The sequence below is a fragment of the Pezoporus wallicus genome, unplaced genomic scaffold (assembly GCF_028554395.1).
Source record: "Pezoporus wallicus isolate ANWC-B61680 ecotype Strahan unplaced genomic scaffold, APGP_CSIRO_Pwel_v1 contig_5879, whole genome shotgun sequence".
In the NCBI taxonomy this organism is placed as follows: Eukaryota; Metazoa; Chordata; class Aves; order Psittaciformes; family Psittacidae; genus Pezoporus; species Pezoporus wallicus.
In genome coordinates, this window is record NW_026637549.1 from 129,001 (window position 1) to 153,881 (window position 24,881).

The 24,881-nt window shown below is 36.4% G+C and overlaps 1 protein-coding gene across 2 annotated transcripts in view; it reads right to left on the reverse strand.

Moving 5' to 3' along the window:
- The window catches only part of DGKB (diacylglycerol kinase beta), a 206,011-nt gene that overhangs the window by 110,446 nt on the left and 70,684 nt on the right, over positions 1–24,881 (reverse strand). For both annotated transcript variants that reach the window (XM_057406184.1, XM_057406185.1), the window contains exons 5-10: positions 15,947–16,100; positions 13,647–13,682; positions 11,998–12,138; positions 6,605–6,654; positions 4,960–5,034; positions 4,307–4,426 (exon numbers count right to left, since the gene is read on the reverse strand). In XM_057406184.1, the coding sequence (XP_057262167.1) occupies positions 4,307–4,426; positions 4,960–5,034; positions 6,605–6,654; positions 11,998–12,138; positions 13,647–13,682; positions 15,947–16,100 (576 nt within the window). The remainder of the gene's footprint in view (positions 1–4,306; positions 4,427–4,959; positions 5,035–6,604; positions 6,655–11,997; positions 12,139–13,646; positions 13,683–15,946; positions 16,101–24,881) is intronic.

Below are 24,881 nucleotides of genomic sequence, written 5' to 3' on the forward strand. Positions count from 1 at the left end.
AGCTGGAGAGGAACTAACCTCAAGATAAACACTATTTGGGAAGGCTCCTCACTTCTAACTTCTTAGGTATTTCATGTGGCTATGTATGTACACTAAAGGAAAAAAAACAACAAACAAACATACATTTCCCCAGCCTTCATCCACGCACTCACCAGTGCATTATCCTGACCATCCAGAAATGCTTAAGTATTTGTATGCACGTTAGAAAATGACAGCACAGAAAATGCAGCACAGGAGGAGAAATTATCTGTTTAAACAAGTTTCATAATTATCCACAGTTTCCCTGCCTCTAAGTTGCTAGCAGAAATGACATTTTAAATAATGGCCATCTGCATGAAATATCATTTTTTTACACGTTATACACAAAAAAGGTTAGAGTTACTCCTGACTTCTCCTGGGCTTTTACCACCCTACAGGCAAAGGCAAAGCAGGTCTACAGTAAGGAAAGGCATTTGCAAAGTTCCTGCAAAGAAGTGGGAGCCAACACAGCATAAAAGTAGAGAGCACTCTCAAGAAGAATTATGCATTTTCTTAGCAGCTCCGGCTGCGGAGTCTCACAAAGCATTAACATCGCCCCCTCTGCTGGCAATGCCTTGAACTGACATTGATAAAACAGCTCCCGTTAATCATTTGGGGTGAACCTGCTTCCTAGCAGGAGCCGGCACAAACAGGGTACAGCTACTTCTAGAGGGGGCTTGGTTTTTGTACATAAGGAAATAGCATATGTGACATCAGCATTTCAGCTTTAGAAAACTCACCTGCCAGACTTCAGGTGTGAAAAATATGTTACAAAAATAGCACTGGGGACAATGAGATCACTCTCATTCCTTGCTGAATGAATGAAATACAATTCTGTGAAACTGTCCAGCTATTAAAAGTCATTTCAGACTTCATCTTAAGAGGGACTTCTCAGGGTGCAACACATACTATGCAAGTCCGCAGTTTGGTTCCACATTCACATACTCAGTGTTACATACAAAAAGTAAGCCAACAATAATGTAACATATAATGTAAGAAGCAATATCCACCTTTTACTTAATCAAAAGTTTAAAAAAAGAGTTGGCTTAAATTCTTTGAGTGTAACAGCATAATACTTGCTGCTTGAGGATCCAAAATAAAATCGCAAGTGTATTTCCTTCTAATTTAATTGAAGCACAGCAAACTTTCAATACAAATGTGTTTGTGCCATCGAAATTTACCTTGATTTACGGGTGAAATAGGTTGAAAATTAGAATTGGTGACTTAAAAGAAAGGCATAGTGTTCTGGTTTCAGATTATTGATGACTTTAAGAAGCATTTACTGTTCAGTTTCACCCCACGGCGGCTTTTCGGGAACGGTACAGTACCAGATACAGTACAACTGTGACATCTAGTGGCCAGTAAGGAGGGAACAAAACACTTTCCACTCAAAACAGGATTTTTTTAAAAAACACTAGCATTTGTGAACTTGCAGTTTATACCTACAACCACTGACAGGGGTCTTTTCTTGCAAAACAAATTGTGAAACAGTATGTGCATCACAGCAGTCTTATAGAATAAGAAGCAATTAAGTTCCTTATCTTGTACTGAAATTGTTTAGCACATCTATTGCCTTGAAAAACACCAAAATAAGAACACATTGTTTCTATCCTCAAACAATCCCAGAATAAAACTGCATTTTTAAGCTCTACCTTCACAACAACTCTAAACTCAAGTTTTTAGGAGGAGTCAGAAAGCATAAAACCCAATAAGATAAAATAAACTGGATGTTTAGGTTGATTTCCTAGAGAAATAAGACATATATGTTTTTTGTCCCTTTGTGACTCTAAACTGGCCCATCAACTTTAAAATTAATTTAGTAATCTCACCTAAATTTGAGAGAGCACTAGAAGTTTCATAAAGTCTAAAGAAAAGGTGGGGTGAGGGCAGAGAGATCAGAAGGAAAATCAGGCAGATTTCCTTGTTACTTTTTTTCACTTCACAACAGCTGTCTGGCTAATACTTGTAGTAACAACATTCCTATTACTGTTTATAAAAACTAACTTGTTGGGTTTTTTTTTTTGTATAATATAGTTCTGTATCACATTAAAATGTTTTCCATTATTGTAACTAAAGCATCTAATATAGTATGCAAGAAAAATGGACTGAAAGGCTTCAATGTAATATAAAACTTTTATATGATAGATGACCTTTTTAGATAGCTCTTAAAGAAGACTAAAGTACAAAAAATGCAGCTGAATTCTGAAGGCAACATGACAAATCTTCAGCTGAAATAAATTTTCATAGCTTCACTAATGCTAGCATAAAAATATTACACCACCTGAGACTCCTGTATTGCTTGTACAAGCTCTATACAAGAGTTAAGTAGATTACAGTAAATTAATGGACCCCAACCCAAAACAAATTAAAGACTTCACTGGTATCTTCTTTTTTTTTTTTTTATTTTTTCAAATAAACTACAGTGACAATTCTTTGTCACTATCATACAAGCTATTATTCCCAGTTTCAATTAATAAAACTATGCTTATTGATAACAAAAATACTTTGTATACCATTATAATATTTTTTCATAACTCCACATTTATGTCTCTTCAACACATCAAGTATCAGGAATACTCTTGACAGAAACACTGATCCATGCTAACAGCTAGCTACAGAACTTTGATCACTGTTTATGTGTTTTTATTGTTTCCATATTAAACCTATGCACAGCAAGATAAATTATCTAACAATTAGCAAAAATACCCAAAAGACTAAAATATCTGGTGACATTTACATGGCTTCTTTCTAAATAGCTTTTGCTTTAATATGAAAATAAACCTCTAACAGAAGGATCTGCATTAGTTTATCACAGAATTTAAGGAGTTTTACATTTGGAAAGAATCAAGAGTGGACACTGAAAAGTACTCCCAGAACATACACACTACCTGTCAAAAAAGAAAAGTCTACACTGAAAATTACTAGCAGTTATCTGCTATAATGATTGCTTGAGAGCATTTGCTGCCCTTTGTTTAGAGAAATTCTACGGAAATAAGTGAATTTATCCTGACAAAGATGGGCTCTTTGATGATAGGGAAGTAATTTAACATTTTAGTTACTCAGTCACACATCCAGAATTAGGACATTAGTACTTACAGTGATCCAAAGGTACTGAAACTTTTCCTCAATTTAGATATTTAGATGGCAATTTGATTAATAAGATTTTGCAAAAATTTTAGATCTTCTGCCAAAGGCACTGTTTTGTTACATACTTCACTATAGAAATCTCAGTCTGACCATTCTTTGTGTGAATGAAACACCATAGGGGAACTACAGCAGTCTAGGTTTAGTGCAGGCATGTTGCAGTATACAGGGAAAGTAAATATTACTTATTATTTCAGCTCAATAGCTGAAAAAGACTTCAGAAAAAGCTTTGCCTCAAATAACAGAAAAACATTTGAAACATATGCTAAGATACATGTGCTCAAAATTATCTCAAATATAGGACAGCAGGTGGCACTGGCAACATGCCAGAGTTAAAACAGCTGTGTTGAACTGGTATAAAATTGATCCTATTACATCTGTCTTATATTTAATGTGAAGTTGTAAATGTACAGAACGTAAGCTCCTCTTTCATAACACTCTATCCTTTGGTGCAAGTGTTCTCTTTGATATTGCTACTACACATAGTTTATTAAGGTAGTTACACAAGAATGTATCACAACAGGACAAGAGCCAACGGGCAGTAACTGCAGCGGAAGAAATTCTTATTCTTATGCTGCACATAAGTAAAAAAAGCTCTTTCCCTTGAGAACAATTAACATGGAAAGAGGTTGCCCACAGAACCGGTGGAACCCGCCTCACTGGAACTATTCATGACTGGGTTTGACAAGGCCCTGGTTAACTCAATCTGAGGTCCTGCCACTAATCATAAGCTGAACCAGATGACCTCTAGAAGTTCCTTCGAACCTCGATTGTTCTGTGATTCAGCATAGTTAGGCCACACAACACCACCATGCTGAGAAGCCTAGACACTGCTCCCAGCCAGCTGTAAGACACATGGGTAGTAAAACATTCTGAACAGATACACTGCAGCTAGGAATTAACAATTTGTGTTAACAGGACAAATTAATCACCTTTTCACAGCTTCCAGCTCCAGAACTGACTCATTTGACGTTGCTTCAAATGTGCTGAAGTACCTCTGACTTTGAAGACACACTTCTATTATTTGTATGTTGTTCAGCCATAGTAAAGAAAAGCCATTCTTTACACAGGCCACAGAGAAGCTAAGCTGAGGGTCATAGCTGTCATGCAAGCAGAAATTGGACACTCCTATGTTAATACTTACATTTTCTAAACCCAGGAGGACCAAGAGAGGGATCGTTGTCATTCCTCCTTGGATCCACTCTTCTAGAGACACAGTGCCATCATGATCATAGTCAATTTCTTCCATCATTTCATGAAGGATCTACATAGTTTAATGAAAAATCTCATGAATTCCATATTCTAATACAACAACTTGGTTTTAGAACATATGCAGATCTCCAATTCCCTCATCCGCATGCAAAAAGTAAGGAAAATATTATTGGTATGGCACCTGTAGAAAATGAGTACTGACAGTTCAGAAGATGAAGTGTCATGTTCTTACATTTAATTATCACCTGAATTCCCAAACCAAGTTGTGTCCCCTTTTGTACTTACAATGTACAATGCAAATAAGAGATAGTTACTATTAACAAATTTTCAGAGACAAACCAGTTGTGTTAATTACTACATGCACTGAAGGAAAGCCCTAACTGTAGTAAGAATGTTTCACAGATCAGATTTAATCAGAAAAACACTCATAAAGTGCTAATTGGCAGTGACATAGTGGAGCACAGACTATTATTATTTCTATTTTACTAATTAATATATAGAATCACATGTTGACATTAAGTATTACAACGTGATTAAATTCTATGTCTAGCAACATTAAAAACTTGTGATAAAATGGATACTTACTGGACTCAGTTCAGTAATATCCCATTCAAGGTATTCTGCAACATGCATCATTTGAGCAATGATATTTTCTAGCTCCTACAGACAAATGAAAAAGAATGATAAAATTTAACACAATATTTTGAAGACAAATTCTACTGTAAGCATCTAATAATTCAAACATACTGCATTCAGTGACACTGTTTCATCAACATTGTTAATGAAATATCCCTTAACCTGTAAGCTGTCTACTCTTAGGCGAATTCACTTCACTATCTAAACATTAGGCATGGAGCACAAAGCATGCATGGAGGTGAAATACAGCCCCACAACCAAAGGACAGCATCTGGGTCCAAAACAGTAACAGATTCTTCCTTCCTAGTTGATCATTAGAGTATTGGTTTCATGATCTAAAGTGCATCTTTGATATAATGATGTAAGGATCTTTAAAATCCAGCACTCTAGCCTTTTTTTTTTTTTTTTTTGGACAGCATTTGTATCGTTCACAACTTTCTAATGGAAATAAGGCATAAAGTGGACAGTATAGAATCATAGAATAGTTAGGGTTGGAAAGGACCTTAAGATCATCAAGTTCCAACCAGCCTGCCATGGGCAGGGAGACCTTCACACTAAACCATCTCACCCAAGGCTTTGTTCAACCTGGTCTTGAACACTGCCAGGGATGGAGCATTCACAACCTCCCTGGGTAACCCATTCCAGTGCCTCACCACCCTAACAGGAAAGAATTTCCTCCTTATATGCAGTTTAAACTTCCCCTGTTTAAGTTTTAACCCGTTACCCCTTGTCCTATAAACTAACATAGATATTTGCTGAACCATTACAGTGCTGTGATCTCCCTTGATCATGTATCACTAATGCTCCTCCATATTTATATATATGGAGGTTTGGCTTGTAAACATACTCAAATGCTTATCTAGAACCATTCTGAATTTGCATGTGTATTTATTATGCACTAGTTAACCAATTTGTATTTTATATTGCCTGATACGGCATTTACTTTATACCTCTGTATTACTTAGCTTCCCTGCTCCCCTGTCACTTATGCAGATCAACTTCCTCTAATCTATGCTGTCTTACTTCAGGGAGACAGAAAAGAAGGGAAAAGAAAAAAGAAAGCTGCCTATAAAATACTTCTTTCTGTTAGCTAACTAAACAAGGATGGTTACGTTTTTTAAATGATTGCTATATCTCTGATTTTCCTTCAAACTTTGTACCTCCATTCTTAATAATAACATGGAAGTTCTGACATCTCTCCACATACATCCACTGAGTGACTCACATTTTTGCCTTTTCATTAAATCTTTACAAATGGTGCTTTCATACACATCTCCCAGCAACATACTAGAATTTTAGGAAGCCTATTATAATGTGTCCCCTACAGCAGCATGGTTAAAAATCAGGCGACTATAGAACAGGACTCCACAACAGCAATGTCAGCATTTGAAAATTTACACAGCTGTAGAAGCAGTGGCTTAGTGGAAGAGAAAATTCAAGAGTTGCTTTCAAAATGGTTGACTTTTTATCAATTATAGTTCATACTGCTTCTATTACGGAAAAATATAAACTTTATTTGCATTAATGTAGGCTTGTTCAGGTATGCCATTATGACATACACTTACAATGAATTAAAATACATAAATAACATTACCGAACTATCCAGGTAACCATTCCCATCTGTATCATATAAGCGAAACATAACTAAAATGGAAACAAAAAGAGAAGGAATCTCAGTCAGAAAACATAGTAGCAGCATAATTTCATATAAAAACCAAATACAAAAAAAACCAAAACCACACAACAACCAAAGCACAAGCCAACCAAAACTGAGTTTTAAAGAAAGGACAAAAATTAACATTTTCCTTTAATGATCACACTAACTGTAGACCCACAAAACACTTTGTACTATGTGAGAGGTTCATTCAGCATCTACCCTGCCACGGTGCCTCCTACAAGACACACTAGCAGGACAGTTCAATTGCACCTTTTCCAAATAATCACTGCAACAGTTAATTTGGTCTGTGAAATTATTTCTGATTTCTACCAGAAATGATCTATATTCATGATGAGTACCACCAAAAGGCCCCTCTCTGTCATCTCATCAAACACAGGATAACATACAACTGGTCATGCAAATATTGATAAGCTTAAGTTACAATGGTATCTTATTTTCTTGGTTGCAGCTATCATTATTCAGTAATTATATTGCTTTAAAAATGCTTTCTGACCAACTAAATGAAACAGAGCATGATTATTTGAACCAATAATAGCCAAGTCCAACAATAAGCATTCCTCACAGACTGCCAGCATGACTCCTCCCAGGACCAGAATTATTTCTTCAGTTTGAAAATGTATTCCTAACATTTTGGGGAGCTACTGAGACAAGAGTAGCTGCATTTTGACAATATCCAGAAATGGATATATACTTTCAAGTTTGTATCATTACTTGAGTCCATTCACAAGAGCAGGTATGTCCATCATTACCAAGATATTTCAAAGTAGATTACTCTGCTGATCACATACTGCATCAAATTGCAGAGCAGAAACAAGCCTGAAGCTTTGGTAGGAATACTGTTAAAAGACTAAAGACGAAAATCAGAAGGAAGGGGAGGAGTGAGACTGCGTAGCAGCTGGGCTTAAACCACAACACCCCTCCATAAATCTATTTCCTAAGGAGTAACAAAAGAGCCCTGTAATGCTTTGACTGATATTAGAACCCAAGCAATCTGCTTACAAATTGTAAACATATGACCTATTCAACAGCAAACAATCATGAACAACCATTCTATGATTCAACAGTGAACAATCCCACCACACTATGTCCACAGCAAATTCTGTTACAGTCCAATAAATTCTGCAAGCAATGCTTATCACAGTTTTCAAGAAATAATATAATAATAAGTAAGAGGAAACTATAAGCAATTGGCAAGTAAAGTTCAGAAAAAAAATGGTAATTTTTGACCTGCAGCAAAACATACTTAACTGCTATATGGATTGGTCTGCTTCCCTTATATCCCCCATGTTATTCCTAAATTGCTCACCTAACTGTGGGGATAAAAGGTAAGTACTATACCTCTCTACCACTTCAGCAATTTTTGCTGCTAAATCGAACCGCTTTCAAGAGCTGTAATGTAAGATTTAAAATGTTTACTGTTGTACACTGTTTCAAGCCACAAAGGTCCATTATTCTTTAGGTATAGCATAAGAAAACCTATAAAAATATCTTTCTTGCCTGTGAATTACACAGCAGAAACATTTCAGTGTAAAAAAGCAGTTAATGCTAAAAGGCACCAGAGATACTGGTACTGTCCCTGCTAGTACATCTTCTACCAAAGCTGCTCAGGGCATGACAGCTAACATTATCTGGCAAAGATACCATTAAGCATTTGGTTTCCATAGGGATGAATCACTGAATGGGTGATAAAGTTCAAATCCTTTAGCTCTCCCTCCTCCTCTGTGATTGTAATGTACTGGTTGAAAGAATGTTCTACAGTTATCATGACGCAAGCTTTAGCATCTCCGTGATCTTTACCCACACCAGAAAAGCAATGCTTACAACGTTTTTTTCCTTTAACATGAATCAGTAGTTCTAATCAGACATTCTGAAACAGACATTAGCATAATTATAGCTGCTTCACCTTTGTAGCAAACAAAGTCTCTCCAATTGCATACATATTAGGTAGTGAAAAGGCTCAATCTGTGCTCTCGGGTGAAAAAAAAAAACACCAACTATGTTACTGGTGTGGCATGCAATCTCTTGCATATTTTTTCCATTTTTTTCTATTCATGCCCTGCTAAATATTCATGTTCTTCCTGATTTATGCACTCTAAGAGAAAAAACAACTAAATGATAAAAACAACTGAACAAAAGTTCTGATGCAAACTAGAGAGACCAAGTAAATCTTTTGTTATTTCTGTTCCCATCGCTTTAACTGATAGTGCTAACTGGCCACTAGAATTCTGTTACTAGACTGCATACCTTTTGTAAATAATTAAAAACACATTAAAATAAAATTATCAAGATGAGATCAGTTGCTGCATTGCTGTACTTTCGCCTGCAACTTCCGGGCTTCTAAACTTGTGTATCAGAAAAGGAGGCATCCCAGAAATTCCAAAAGTTCAAAGTATGTTCTTTTGAGAAGAAACTGGGGAATCCATTCTCAAAAATCCATGTACTAACAAGTGCTGAATGTACTTTCTATGTTCACCAGCACATATACTTTGGAAACTGTAAGGCTTGCCACTCTCCACAGAAGCCTGAGAGTGTCGAAGAGCTGCACAGCATAGTAAAAAGACTGTAACTGGAACTTGTATTACTACAAAAATACAAAAGAACAGCGTGGCATTCTCAAAGCTTCTGCCGGTATGGGAAGAACAGAAACAGAATAACCTGGAGTTTCGGTAAGAGAAACAGGCAAAAAAACCTACAACTCATTCTTGGAGTTTCTGTTTGTAATAACGGAGAGAAGTTCCAGCACTTGTAAGCATATTATGTCTGTAAAGCTATGGTAACTGTGGAGGTCATATGCTTTCTCCACACCATTTATGTCTAATGCCCTTCATCCTGCCTCCTGATATTTCCTAAACAGTTTCACAAGATATGTGTCTGGTGTCCACGGTTATTCTGATTCAAAAAAAAAAAAAACATTCAAAATGAGGAATAGATTGTGCTGATAAAGCCTCATGTGACTGTGAGCTAAAATAACTTCTACCACTGGGGTCATTAAAGGAAAGTAAGTTTAGCCACAAAACATGACATTTGGCTCTTCGGAAGAACCTTGCATATTTACAAGGGGTCTTTCTTACACGTTCAAGAATCATACTGTGGACACCAGCAAGCAAAGTTTGGTACCTGTGAAAAAAACATGAAGAGCAGAAAATGGCTTCTATGGATCAAGCATACAGGTTGAGCCACAGAGCATGAAGGTACTTAAGAATATAGATACACCTTAAACTATTTGCAATATGACCTTAAAATGACAACTTAAATTCTTCCAATGCATCTCTGCTAGGGAAATTTGGGATATTCTTTATATTCAGGCCATATCTAGTTTATGAATAATCGATATGCTGAGCATGTCAAACAGGTGAGGTTCGCACTGATCAAGACCTCTAGAAATACAGTTAATAGTTTAGAGAATAAATTTATCTGCTGGAATATTTGTAAATCTGTGAAAATACAAAAATCATCTAGATTCAGATCCTAAACACTAATCCCTCTTAGTGTATTTATCTTAAAAAACCCTTCAGTTTATCTCAAATTTTGTTTGAAAGCATCATTTCCATATTCTACTTGTCCTGAACCAAGTTTCCACTAAGTTATGATCCAGAATGTTTCCTTTTTTTTGTCAACAGAAGAAAAATTCAAACCCTGATTGGAGATTAGTATTAATACTAATTTTGGCAAATCCAGAATAAGCCATCCTTGTTTTTTTCTCTCCACTACTACTAATTTATAATTTACCTTACAGCCACAGGACTTACTGCTATAAAATTATTTCAGACAAAGGGTTAAACTGTATCATTAATTTATAAGAACAATTCAACTAGTCAGTGGGGAATTCTGCATAATAATGGTACACTATAAACCAATACTTAGACACTAAAAAGTGGTAACGTGGTATATTTCAACTCTGCATGAGAAAGTAGAAAATAAACCCATATAGAATCTTAATTATATGTAGTAAATAAAAAGGATCTTGAATATCTTACACACGTGAGTACCATACATCCATTAAATCATGTTCTCTCATTCCTAAATCATACAGATCATTCGTAGTCTTTTGCCTATGCAGTTCCTTTTGCAGGAAGTTCATGGAACATCTAAAATCATCACCTGCTCCCCTGGCTCTCTTCTTCGGCGTAGCAATTTCTGACACTAGAGGAGGCAACTGATCTCCATTTCATGCTATGGTTTGTGCGCAGAGCTCTTCAGAGATCTAATGAGGTTTGCATTAACTTGTTACCATGAAACAGTTATTATATTGTAAGTTAAATTTAGTCTTGTTTAGGAACTTAGTTTTCCTGCGCTTGTGTTCTGAATGCACATTCGCACATACATCTTTATATTCTAATTATACGACACCTAACTAGTATTATCAAATTTGAGGATGGCTCCTTATAATCTTTGCGGAGACAATAATATCAGTAATCTTAACAGTATGGTATTGTTATTGTAAGCTAACTACAAGTAATGAAGCATCAAGATACTTCCAACAACATGCAGTCATTTAACCTGGTAATGAATCCCTCTCTCCAGCAGAAGCAGCCTACTCCCTGCATTTCCAATCACACTATTTACTTTCCATGCAGTGTTACAGACTGATCCCACACTTCTTTTACAGACAGACCAGCTATGTATATCAAAGTATACTTAGTCTCATGAAGGCCTATATTATTAGGTAACTGTTCATCTATTCAGAAAATTGGCTTCTAACACTCCATGACAGGGAAACACACGAGGATTTTTCTTTTTTTCCTGCAGTTCACAGATCAAACTTTCAGGTTTTTTTGAACAGGGAGAAGTGTTGGGCTTTATGAATCAGGCCCCTAATTAAAAACATCACGTAATTTCTAACTTTCAGTGTCAAATATTTCCAACAGTGATGCAGACTTATACCGTTTTTGGCTTTTCTTTATTCACTAATACAGCTTATATTAACAACTCTGTTTGAAAGAGATTGTTTACTACAGATTATTCACCACTTCTATATCTAAGTATCCTCAACATATTTCATTTGTTTTTCTCAGATTTAATACTAATCAACAGACAGCAGTATACAGAGGATTATTTTAACTAATAATGTATTATTTTTACTCCTCATCTTAGCATGTGCTAGCTAGAAGTGTGATTAAAATAATCTCAAGTTACTACCATTAGCAAGAAAAAAGGGTAATTTCTGCAAGAATTGCCACTTAGAACCATATTTTTATAATACAGCTAACTCAAAACTCAGTCTGAAACTGAAACAGAATTTTTGATGACTTACTGAAATAAATACATAGAATTAACTTTAAAAAAAAAAGGAAAAAAAATGAACATACATTCAAGCTTGTCTTCAGGTCTTCCTCTTTCTAGAAGTGACAAATAGCAAACAATATCTTTCAGCTGGATCATGTCTGGTAAATTTAAGTTGGCAGGAGTAGGAGGTCGGGAAGTAGAGGTACCTTTGTTAAGCCTCAGACCTGGAAATAACCCACAAGCTTTGTTACCCTTAACATATGATATAAGCAGAAAATACTTGCATCTTCAGTTTATGTGAATCTCAAATGACTTAATTTAAATATAAATACAAAGTTTTAAACTATTCACGTTCATAGTTTATCTAGCAAAGGCAGAATTAAAATGATAGTGAGGCTACAAAACATTATATGAATAAAGCAAACTACTGGGGAAAAAAATCAATTATGGGAATGGCAAAGCCATTTTTTTGTATCTGCTGATCTGCTATTTGACTACAAAAAAAAATGGTGAATATTTCTGTTCTACAACATTACATGCTAATTGAAGTATTAAAACAATCCCTGGCTAATGCTGCATGCTCTTCCTTGTGATTGTAGAGGCTTCATCTAATTCACAGACCAAGACTAGCTACACTAATTGGGGATGCTTTAGTGTCAAAGAAAACTGATAATACGAGCATAGTCTTCCCCAAAACACAGCCAGACCTGTCGGAGCAACACATATACAAAACATGGGAAGCCTTGGCCACAGAAATCATTAAAATAAACACAGAATAGTCATAATAATTGTTCAAACACTGTGAACAAGAGCAGCTTCAGTGTACCACTCAGAATACAAGTTTCAACATTGCCAAACTTTTTGTTTCAAGAGAACGTTAATATAACTGGTCCTGATGATACTACTGGAATCTGTAAGACCAACAAACAGAGGTGTAAAAAAAAAAAAAAAAAAAAAAAGAAGAAGAAAGGAAGGACAGCAGAACACAGAGAAAACAGCAGTTACATTTCGTTACATTTCTCACTGACTTTACTGAGGTTGAAGATGAAATTTTACAAAAGGATTTACTGTTCATAAATATTTTCTGTAACTAATTCAGAACAGATTCATCATTGCACGCAACATGTATAAATAATTTCATCTGTTTGTATTGCACAAGTTGATTACTGCAGCAAATGGAGACAATTCTGGTGTTTCCCTCTCCCCCCCTATTTTTATCTTGAAAAACTTATTTCCAGTCTGAAGACATTTTAGAAGATTTACTGAGGTACCCATGTTTAAAAAAAAAAATAAAAATCAACAAATAGGAGTAAATTGGCATGCACAAAATATAACTTTGATCCAACTTAATGGTTTCAGGCAGATAATAAACACTGAAAGAAAATATTTAAATTCATAAAAAGATTTAATATCGCAATGTTCTATTAAATGAGCTTCCATATAGATTAAGTGCTCTTAAAATTAAGACATTATAAAATATTAATCAATTAAGATGCTAGCTTTAATCATACAATGCACACAAATAGTGAATCTTATGCACAGAATAAAAAGTGTTACAAAACTCACACTAACTCATCTCAAAAATGTGCAGTCCTGAAACCCCAATGAAAAGAAATTATGAAATTTAAGGCTATCTTTTAGCTTCTTATAAGCTTCAAGGTACAGGTTACTTCTTAATCAGAGGGGGGAGAGGGGTAGCTCCAATGTACTGACTTACAGTGCTGCTGCTTACCTGGCATCTGTTTCCATCTCTCTTCAGACACCTTAACTGAAAACACAATTTATAAACATACATGAGTGGTACAAGACATACTAAGTAAAAAACAGACACATACCAGAGAGATTTATGAACCCTGCTGCTTTTCCTTATGATGTTCTCTAGCCCTCATGTACCTTTCTGTTTTCCAGAACAATGTCAAATGTTTCCGGCAAATTTATTTCCCAATACAGTCACTTTTTTTGCTATTTGTAACATTTAAAAATTACTGGATATACTAAAAGAAAGGTTTCTGGAATTTTCATTTGCACTTCAAAATGTACCAATGCAAACTTTTTTCCCTTTAAATGCCAAAAATTGTAAAGATATAACATCTAGTCTAAATATCATGCAACTGAACTTCAATATGAATGGTATATTTTCAAGCACAAATAACTCCTGCCTGAGGTGAACTGAACTGTACCTCTGAAACATGCTTTGCTTAAAACTTCTGGTATTACCTTAAATACATAAGGAAAACTACTCATCTGGTCTCACTTTATTTCTTAAGCCCTTACTAGCAAAAAAAGGTGAAAATTAATTACAAATTGGGAAAAGTAAATGAAGAAAAAATATTTAGGAGGCAGCATTAGAGTAAGAAATTTAGCATACAGTTTGAACTGCAACAATAGTAACAATCATAACTTAGAGATTCTGTTGCAAAGCATCTTTAAGGGCAAGGGATTGAATCACTGGTGTAAATGACTTGCCCAAACCCATCACTAATTCATTATCAGAGCTGTAGTTAGCAACAGAAGGTTTTGAGCAAGAATATTCCACAAAACTGATTACAACATAGTCTACTAAGCCTACTCCTCTGCACATGGAACCAGTCTAGATTACTAACAACAAAAGCCCAAGGAAATGAATGTACTGTCTACACAGCAGGTATTTGTGGAAGTAGATGCGCCCGTGGCAGTTCTGACTAGAAAGGATAAAAAAAAAAAAAAAAAAAAAAGGAAAAAAGTTTGTTGAGCACTTGATGTACTAAGCAAAATTTGCTAGCAGGAATTATTTTTTTTTTTGTTAAGTCTAACTGCACTTAATGACCATTATATGTATACATAATAACCTAACAGAAGATGGTAATGTAATATAAGGATGGTTGGATGTAATATAAGGATGGTTGGTTGGTTGGTTGGTTGGTTTATCTTGCCAGGCAATATAAGCTAAGAAGAGGAAATAAGAGGTACTGTAAACTTAAATAAAGAAAAAGAACTGAAACTCGTTATTTAACACAGTTGATGACATGTGCTGAAAAGAAAAAATGGTCTGACCATTCTGGTGGTATAGGTGATATCTGAAAGCCTGTAATTAGCATTGTACATTGAGACATCTATGGAAATATAGTCCTTAGTACCTGAAAGAAAAGCTAACATTTCAGATAGTATCACCTGTACCAAATTCACAGCTTTTGGATGAGTTGCAATTTGAAGACACCTAATCTTCATCTAAAGAATTCAAGCAATTAAGTACCCATCAAACCATTTGGTAACTTGCTCTAAGCACTCAGCTGTTCAAAATACAGAATTTATTTCATCAAATTAGTCTAGCTTCTCCTTTTAGGTACTGGATTTTGATAGAGTTCCCAAATTACTGAAGTGTTAAACCAACTACTTAAAGTTACAAAGGCAACCTTAAATTTCTTCCACAAATTTTCTTTAAAAGTAATTTGGCAGGTTTTAACACTATTTTGCATAGATATATTTTAATATGTTAAGCCCTCTAAACACAAAATCATATTTATAAAAATGCTCATGCAATGCAATCAAAGATTCTTACATTGGGAAAAGAAATACTGCTAACACTTACAGGACATCTGAAAAAAACAGTAGCTGATAAGTCCGTAAGATTATTAATAGCAGCATCACACCTATACAATTAACAGAAGCAGCAGTAACTGCACACAGAAACTGTAGATAAAAGTAGCAGCAGGAGCCTCCTGCATGAAGACCTAAAGATTTCGAAGTGTTTATACAGCAGAGTAGGCAACAAGATCATGTAACCATAGCAGTCTGATTAGCATTAATGTGATAAAAAACGTCCACTTGGGGTCTCAGCTGCATCATAATTTTGAATTAAAAAGACGAAACCACTTGATTTTTGTTTTCACAGTATTTCTTGTTCACGATTGAGTTAGTTTCTCCAATTTCACAAATATCAAAACAAACAAAAATATATACTGTTTAGGATTCCATATATTTATAGATATTAAAAGTAAAATAGCATAGAGATGGAACCTTCAGCTCTTATATTAATGTGATTTCATTACTTACCTCCAGAAAGGTGTTGGGGTTTGTTTTTTATTAACGGGCTGCAGTGAGAGATTTTGTTGCTAAATGATGTAAAAAGATGCTCAATGAAATCATCTGGTAACTCTGCCTCTAGAAAAGTCTTCATGAACAGCTTAAACCCCTCTAAATCAATCGTCTAGGGTGGGGGTAAAAAAAAAAAAAAAAAAGAAATATTTTTAAGTTTCATGTTCTCTCATTTCTTAAATAGAATATAGCTTAACAGCACATATAAAACTGGAAACAAAGACATCTACAGAGTTCATGGGGATGTACCTGGCAAGTCTTAGCTTTTTCCGTAATTGGGCAGACAACAATCAAGGGATTTCTGCATGTCTAATTCAGGGAATTGAAGGCCTCCCTGCTGTCTTTTCCTAGGTTTTGCTGGCATTCATCAAAGAGACACTCATCACCCTGTCTTAAATAGGTTCTAATAATCAAATGAGAACGCTGAGACATGCAACATTACAAAAAAAAAGTTGTCAATAGAAAACAACTGTCATTTAGTTTAATTTGGTTTTGTTTTTACCAGCAAGGTAAGAACTGATTAATGCAACTCCATCGATATTTTCTCCTGGTGAGACAGCATCATCTGTTTTAAGTAATAAATCATAGAATCACAGAATATCCCAAGTTGGAAGGGACCCATAAGGATTATCAAGTCCAACTCTCTCCTCCTTGCAGGACTACCTAAAACTAAACCACATGACTAAGAGCATCATCCAGATGCACTTAGGGCAAATCCCTTAGGTTCAGCAAAGGGAATGCAGTATTAGGAGGCGAAAGACTAGCAAGAAATCAGCTTGAAATCATACTAGAAAAAGAAAATTTAAACTAAATTTTCAAAGTACCTCATTGACCTTGGAAATAGGTAATTTTTACAGTGGCTTTCAACACTCTGGAGCAGGGATTTCTCTCCTACCTTTTTTTTTTTCTTTTTTTTTTGTTTCTTAATATATTCCTGACATGTAGAAATTTTATGTTTATATGAAATAAGGAGTTTCCCATTAAGCCTAAGACCTAACTGCTCTAGGGTAATGTTTTAAATGTGTGTCACTGTCCTTTTGAGGGACCAACAACACAGGTTGCGAAATTTGACTTATCTTGTACATGTCATTATTTTTAGGAATGCAAACTTGGCAAGAGGGTATCAATGCTGCGCTTCTAACCCAGAACACCTCATTTGAGAAAGTTCAGTGAAACCAATAAAACTCTTACCTACTGAACACAAAAATAGCAGAGATTTTCAAAAAACCCTGCCTCCACAAGGCTCAGGATAGGTGTAAAACTTGGACACGGGCTATCTCTGTCTCATCATAGAGCTTATGCCACCCTCTTCTACCTTGGCAAACATTTCACTCATGCTACAAACTTTGTTTTCTCTCAATAGTAAAGTCACTGACATTTAATTAACTGTTTATAAACTATGAAACTACAATGGCAAAAGAATTTGTATCAGCATCCAACTAAATCAGTCACTAGTTCACGCTACATAAATGTATTTGTTATCTGTAAAAGGAACAGATTAATCACTACAACAACTGACTTTAACAATGTGAAATTGCTTCATTACATTGTTCATTAATGAAACATGCTTAGCTATTTCACTACATTACCTACAAAGAGGAATAACCAAATTAAAAGGAAAAACAGAAAGCCAAATTGTAATTCCATTTACGTTATGGCTTATGGATGGACATGTAAAATATCTCTGAATTACATAAAGGAGATTTTTATTTACGATGTCTGTGGATTTTATGAGTATAATGCTAAAAATATTCCTTAACAGCTGTCTTAGATTTTTAACTGCTGCCTGAGTGACATTGGTTCAACAAGCTGCCACCAATAACTAAATGCCTAATGCTACATTTTTTCCATTTATGGGCTCAGACTTATGCCTGGATAGAGACTTGGATTAGTAAATAAGGTTAAAATTATGTGTTTGTTTATTCCTGAATATTCCCTTTCTCAAAGTCGTTCAAGCTTTTCAATATTTTCTACAGATGGTCAGATTATCATTTACCCCAGTGTCTCCAAAACAAGAGTTCCAAACTTCCTCATGTTTTCTGGCCAGGAAAGACAACAGATTGAAGTAACACATGACTTGGAAGCCATGCCCATTTATTATATCTGACACCCTGACTGACACTGATTAGGGTGCTCAGCAAAGGAAAAAAAGAAAGTGGGTGGTTGTTCTAGAAGGTTGTTCTACAGTCAGATTTCTTAAACTGAAAGAGCTTTATCCTCTGCTCTAACATGCTCTGTGACCTGTATTCCCCCAGGGAAGCAGCAACCTTTGTGTAACTAGAGTTCAGATTTTGCACATCCAAAAGCTTTCAAAATATGCTGAAAGTTAGTTAGGAGCTGGTAAGTGACTTCAACAGACATGAGAAATGCTTATAGTAGCTCAAAATGCGTATGGCAAAACCATACACTGCATCAAAAGAATGTGCAACAAAAGTCCTGCCTAAAGGAGATCTGTGCATAGAGCTCTGTGATTAGGTTCTTGCCTATATGCAAAAAACCCACAAAATCTGTGATTCTAATACTCCATAGCTGAAAAACATTTTCAAAATGACCTAACATACTTGGTGTAGGTTAGCTATCAGAATTGAGTTCTAAAGCAATGCAGTAATCTCTGGAAATTCGTTTTTGTAAATGTATATACAGTAAATAACAGAACTGGATTAGACTACAGGACTACACACTACAGGACATCTAAGAGTAGTTTAGCTCAGGCATCTAGTTTTCCAATGAAAAAGGGACAAGCTCTTAGAAAAAAGGCTCACTTTAAATTACTTTCAGTGTTTTGTCTATCATCTGTCATTGTAATATACATAAGCCACTACATAAGTGCAGAAAAATAGAATAATTTCTTAAAAGAAATCCTGTAAGGACCACAGTAGAAGACCAAGTGTGAGAGTATTACCACCAAGCAGAGGTTTTAGTATAGAGTACAGTTTATTTAGAAGAGAACATTTAAGATACTGTCCTGGTTTCATCTCTGATAGAGGGGATAGAGTTAATTTTAGATAGAGGGATAGAGTTAATTTTCTTCCTAGTAGTTGGTACAGCGCTATGCTTTGGCTTTAGTATGAGAACAATGTTGATAACACACTGATGTTTTACTTGTTGCTAAGTAATGCTTATCCTAAGAGTCAGGGACTTTTCAGTTTCCCATGCTCTGCCAGTGAGGAGGCGCACAAGAACCCAGGAGGGAGCACAGCCAAGACATCTGACCTAAACTAGCCAAAAGGATATTCTATACCACAGCACATCGTGTTCAGTATATAAACTGGGGGGAGTTGGCTGAGAGGGGCCAATCACTGCTTGGGTACAGGCTGGGCATTGGTTAGCATGTGCTGAGCAACTGTATTGTGCATCACTTTTCCTTCTTGGGGTTTATTCCCCTCTCTTTTGCTTTATTTCCTATTAAAATGATTCTACTATTATTATTCTATTATTATATTTTACTTTTTTTCTACCATTAAACTGTTCTTATCTCAAACCAGAGGTTTTACCTTTTTCAAATTCTCCTCCCCATCCCACTCAGGGGTTGAGCGAGCACCTGCATGGTACTTAGCTGCTGGCAGGGGTTAAACCATGACAGATGCAAAACATTTGCTCAGCTTAATTTAAAATAACTTTCACAGAATAGAGAACAACACACAATATCATGAGCATTTCTGTATTGTGTAATTATACAGTATCTTCTTTTTTCCTCATGGAACCATTCTAGAACTTGAAAATGCTTCAGTATGTAACTATACCTTCTCTAATTACTAGCATTTTCCCCCAACCCCAGTTAGGAAACACACAGTGTTTTAGGAACCAAAAAAAAAGGCGGCAGAGGACAGTAATTTTCCATACTAACATGTATCAGTTTACATAGCTCACTCTGCTATGTAAACCACAACACTTTCTTTTTAAATCTCATTATTGTATCAGAACTTCTCAGATGAAAGCTTCCATGAATTTTGGTATGGTTTGAAAGTATTTCTGTTAATGAATTTGCAAGCATTAATTAAAAAGTTCAGATCAATCATATCAGAATAATACATAAGTCATAATGGTGGGGGTTGTTTTCTTAAGCATGAAGGCTAATTGCTTAATTTTCGACAGTTGCTTGGCTTCCAGAAGCTCCAGCTGAATTCAAATGAACCTGAGAAAGAAGGATTTAGCATTTCAGAAGGCATTTTCCATGACGTTTCCCAAGTGAGGGGATGAAAGAGTGAGAGGATGTACCAAACTGACTACAATTAACCCAGCACATGAATTAATTCAGTCAATTTCACAAAACACTATCAGAGCAGAGGAAGATTATGATCACAAGTCTAAGGATCTCAGGAAAATTTTCAACGTAACAGAAATATATAAGGACACAGTTGAAGCAGTCAATAGTTATTCAGAGGAACATGAAAGAACTTTCAAATCATTTGACCTAAATCTCTGGGGAGGAAGGGAACAGAATAACAATCTGTGCTGTTTTAGGTTTGATTCAAAAAAAAAAGTTATGAAAAGCCTTCCCTGTAGGTTCACAGAAAGGTAGATGGCTTTATACTAATCATATGTAACCGGATTCCTCTCTTTATATGATAAACCACCGATTCACCAAGTTTACAGGAGCTCCTTTTGCATTATGAGAATAAACTTGACAAAATAAGACTTTATAAATCTTTATAATCTTCTATATTATTATGCAATAAAACCTCATTCAGTAATGAAAACTTTTGATATAAGCCCAGAGAAGTGAACATTCTGAAACACAATCAAGTTTCAGCTAATGTAAACTATAATAACTGCATTAAGATAATTTTATTACTATTTTTAGAAGCAGCTAGGTATACGTCCACCTTGGAGAAGGGACAGAAGTCAGAAGCAAGGCTGCACAGTTTTAACTTTTTAATTCTTTGCAGAGAATAAAATCTATCAACCACTAAACATTTTCTAGCTTTTCTGAAAGCAAACCTGAAACTGGGCTCACTATGACTCAATGCAGAGGAAAATTTGCATCTTTTTTCACATGATAAATTGTCAGGAAAAATTCGTAACATTTAATTAACCATTCACAAAATTCTCAAAATAAATCCCAGCACTAAACTGCTGGGAACAACAAGAATTTAATCCATAAGCACTATTCTTCTCCAAGCTTCCCCAAACTGATCCATACAGTTAACTGAAAAAGAACAAGTGTATAATGATTTCTAAATTATTGACTGACTACAGAAAGACAGTCCTGGATTTGCCCCACTGCATACAACTAAGTAACACAACAGATTTACAGAGAAAGACATCCTAAGGTGTCTTCTCCAGAAGCTCTCAGGAGAACTGGCTACACAGGATTTGGAGAAGGCTGAGGTTCTTAATGACTTCTTTGCTTCGGTTTTCACTGGCAAAGGCTCTGACCACACCACCCAAATCTTGGAAGGCAGACACAGGGACTGTGAGAATGAAGACCTTGGGCCCACTGTAGGAGAGGATCTGGTTTGAGACCACCTTAAGAACCTGAACATGCACAAGTCCATGGGTCCTGAAGGAGATGAAAAATGAAGCTGCTAAGCCACTGGCCATCATATTTAAAAAATCATGGCAGTCAGGTGAAGTTCCTGATGACTGCAGAAAGGGAAATATAACCCCCATTTTCAAGAAGGGGAAAATGGATGACCGGGGGAATTACAGAGCAGTCAGTCTCACCTCTGTGCCTGGCAAAATCTTGGAGCAGATTCTCCTGGAAGGCATGCTAAGGCACATGAAAATCAACAAGGTGCTTGGTGACAGCCAGCATGGCTTCACTAAGGGGAAATCCTGCCTGACCAATCTGGCGGCCTTCTATGATGGGGCTACAGAACTGATGGACGGGGTAGAGCTGTTGATGTCATCTACCTGGACTTGTGCAAAGGGGTCGACACTGTCCCACATGACAGCCTTGTCTCTAAATTGGAGTGACATCAATTTGGTAGGTGGACCACTCGATGGGTAAAGAACTGGCTGGATGGCTGCACACAAAGAGTTGTGTTCAATGGCTCAATGTCCAGCTGGAGACCAGTAACAAGTGGTGTCCCTCAGGGATTGGTGTTGGGACCGGTCTTGTTCAACATCTTCGTTGCTGACATGGACAGTGGGATTGAGTGTGCCCTCAGCAAGTTTGCCAGTGACACCAAGCTGTGTGGTTCGGTTGATACGCTGGAGGGAAGGAATGCCATCCAGAGGGACCCTGACACACTTGTGAGGTGGGCTGATGCCAACCTCATGAAGTTTAACCATGCCAAGTGCAAGGTCCTACACCTGGGTCGGAGCAATCCCAGGCACAGCTACAGGTTGGGCAGAGAAGAGATTCAGAGCAGCCCTGCAGAGAAGGACTTGGGGGTGTTGGCTGATGAGAGAATGAACATGGGCCGGCTTCAGTGTGCGCTTGCAGCCCAGAAAGCCAACCGTATCCTGGGCTGCATCAAAAGGAGCGTAACCAGCAGGTCAAAGGAGGTGATCCTGCCCCTCTACTCTGCTCTTGTGAGACCTCACCTGCAGTATTGTGTGCAGTTCTGGTGTCTTCAACATAAAAAGGACATGGAACTGTTGGAACAAGTCCAGAGAAGGGCCACAGGGATGATCAGGGGACTGGAGCACCTCCCAAATGAAGACAGGCTGAGAAAGTTGGGGCTGTTCAGCCTGAAGAAGAGAAGGCTGTGTGGAGACCTCATAGCAGCCTTCCAGTACCTGAAGGGGGGCGATAGGGATGCTGAAGAAGGACTCTTCATTAGGGACTGTAGTGATAGGACAGAGGGTAACGGGTTAAAACTTAAACAGGGGAAGTTTAGACTGGATATAAGGAAGAAGTTCTTTACTGTAAGGGTGGTGAGGCACTGGATTAGGTTACCCAAGGAAGTAAATATGCTCCATTCCTGGCGTTGTGAATGCCCCGTTCAAGGCCAGGTTGGACAGAGCCTTGGGTGATATGGTTTAGCGTGAGGTACCCCTGCCCATGGCAGGGAGGTTGGAACTAGGTGATCTTAAGGTTATCTCCAACCCTAACTATTCTGATTCTATGATTATTAACTGTGCCCATTAATACACAGCGATAATGCAAGACTTCGACTTCACAATACTGTGAAGTATTCTATTTCATAGCTGTAAAACCAAGCAAGATGATTATATTGTAATGAGAACAGTAGGGGCCAATTCAGAAAGGAATGAAAATGGCAAAAACTGGATGTCGGTATTATACTGATGCCCTTATTGATACCTGGATCTTGAAAGACTCTCTCAAGTGCTACTAATCCATAAAGCACTTATACTTGATAAACACTTTAGGTATTTTATTTCATCTTCCTAAGACATTCACAGACTTGTTTCTGAGCAAAAATGTTACAATCTTCACTCGACTGAAGATTTCATCATTTGCCTCATGTCTAATAGAATTAATAGCATATAAATCTGTGTTATCAGGTCTCACTATAGCTGGTCACCAAAAAAAAAGTGGTTTTTTTTTTTAAAAAAAGGACTGTGCACCAGGTGCAATGGAGACCATATGTCCTCCTGAAAGCACAGAAAAAATGACAAATATTCCCACCCTTTGGGGAAAAAAAGTAAAAAGTCCTGGTCAAGATACTTCCCCAGTGAGTTACCTTGGCTGAATTCCCTTGCTTGCCTGGGGACATTCAAATGTGTATCACTTTTCCTACACAGTATCCAAATATCAGAAAAGAGCGGAAGATTTACTAACAGGAAAAAGAGGTTTCTGTTTGTCTATCATGATAAAATGATTAAATATTTACTTATAAAATGTTACTGAACAAATTACTGAAATAGTCCTTTGAATGAGGAGGTGATCTGAGCAGGTTTAAAAGATCAGGCTAGTTAGGGAGAGGTATGAAAACAGATACCATAATGTTCCAGCTGTTAAGGTAGTATTTCTGGACACATGGAAGAATTTAATGTGCTCAGGTGAATTTTATCGAAAATGGCAGAGACAATTTTTTTTTATTTCTTTTCTTGTTTTTAAATTGCTGCATCAGAGTTGGGTGCTAACTTCACTCAGAGTGGAAGTAACCCATCCTGGATCCAAGCCTATGCTAAAAGACACAGAACACAATTACGTATTGCATGCATATAAATATTTATGCAAAATACTACTGCATACAGTATTACTTACTAAACAAAGTTGCAAACAGCAACTTTAAATTGTTCCAAGATGCCATACAGGGCCTTTGGGACTAATACATTAGAATCAAATTTTAGCAACACTTAACAGTTGGTTGTTTTTAATATTGATGCCTTGAACAGATTACATATGAGAAGTTCCATCAGTGAAAATAACTTGCTATTAATTTCTTATGTTTCAGAATAGAAGCAGTTTTTGTTAACAGTGAAAAAAGACAGAATAATCTGTCTTATTTCCTGATACTATGAGACCATTCCTGTTGCAAACTCTGACTAAGCAAATACAGATAGACTGACCGAGATCTTCAGTTTCAGCTGAATTTGTCTTGTTAAAGAACCACACCCAACCAATGTGTTGTGGAAATTTTTCTGAAGCTTATGGCATCCTCCACTTTACAAGGAAGCTGCAAACACAAACAACTAGGATTTGCTCTGCCAACTCCTACTACTTTGAAGTAAATTTCATCCCTCAAATAGCTTTTTAATAACAAGGATAAAACAAAAATAATTAGGCCAAGAATCATCCTTATAATACTATTCTTGGAATAAGACAAGAAAAAAACGTTATTCAAGGAACTCAGTTACAATGTTTTACAGACAGTGTAAAAATAAGAATGTAAAACTAAAGCAACGCTAGCTGCATGGATACACAAAATTGAAGCTGCAAAAGGTAATAGCATATAGCACCTATTTTGTTTAAACTAGAAATCTGGACAAAGAGAGATGATACCATTTATGGACAAACTGGAGTATGTGAGGAGGC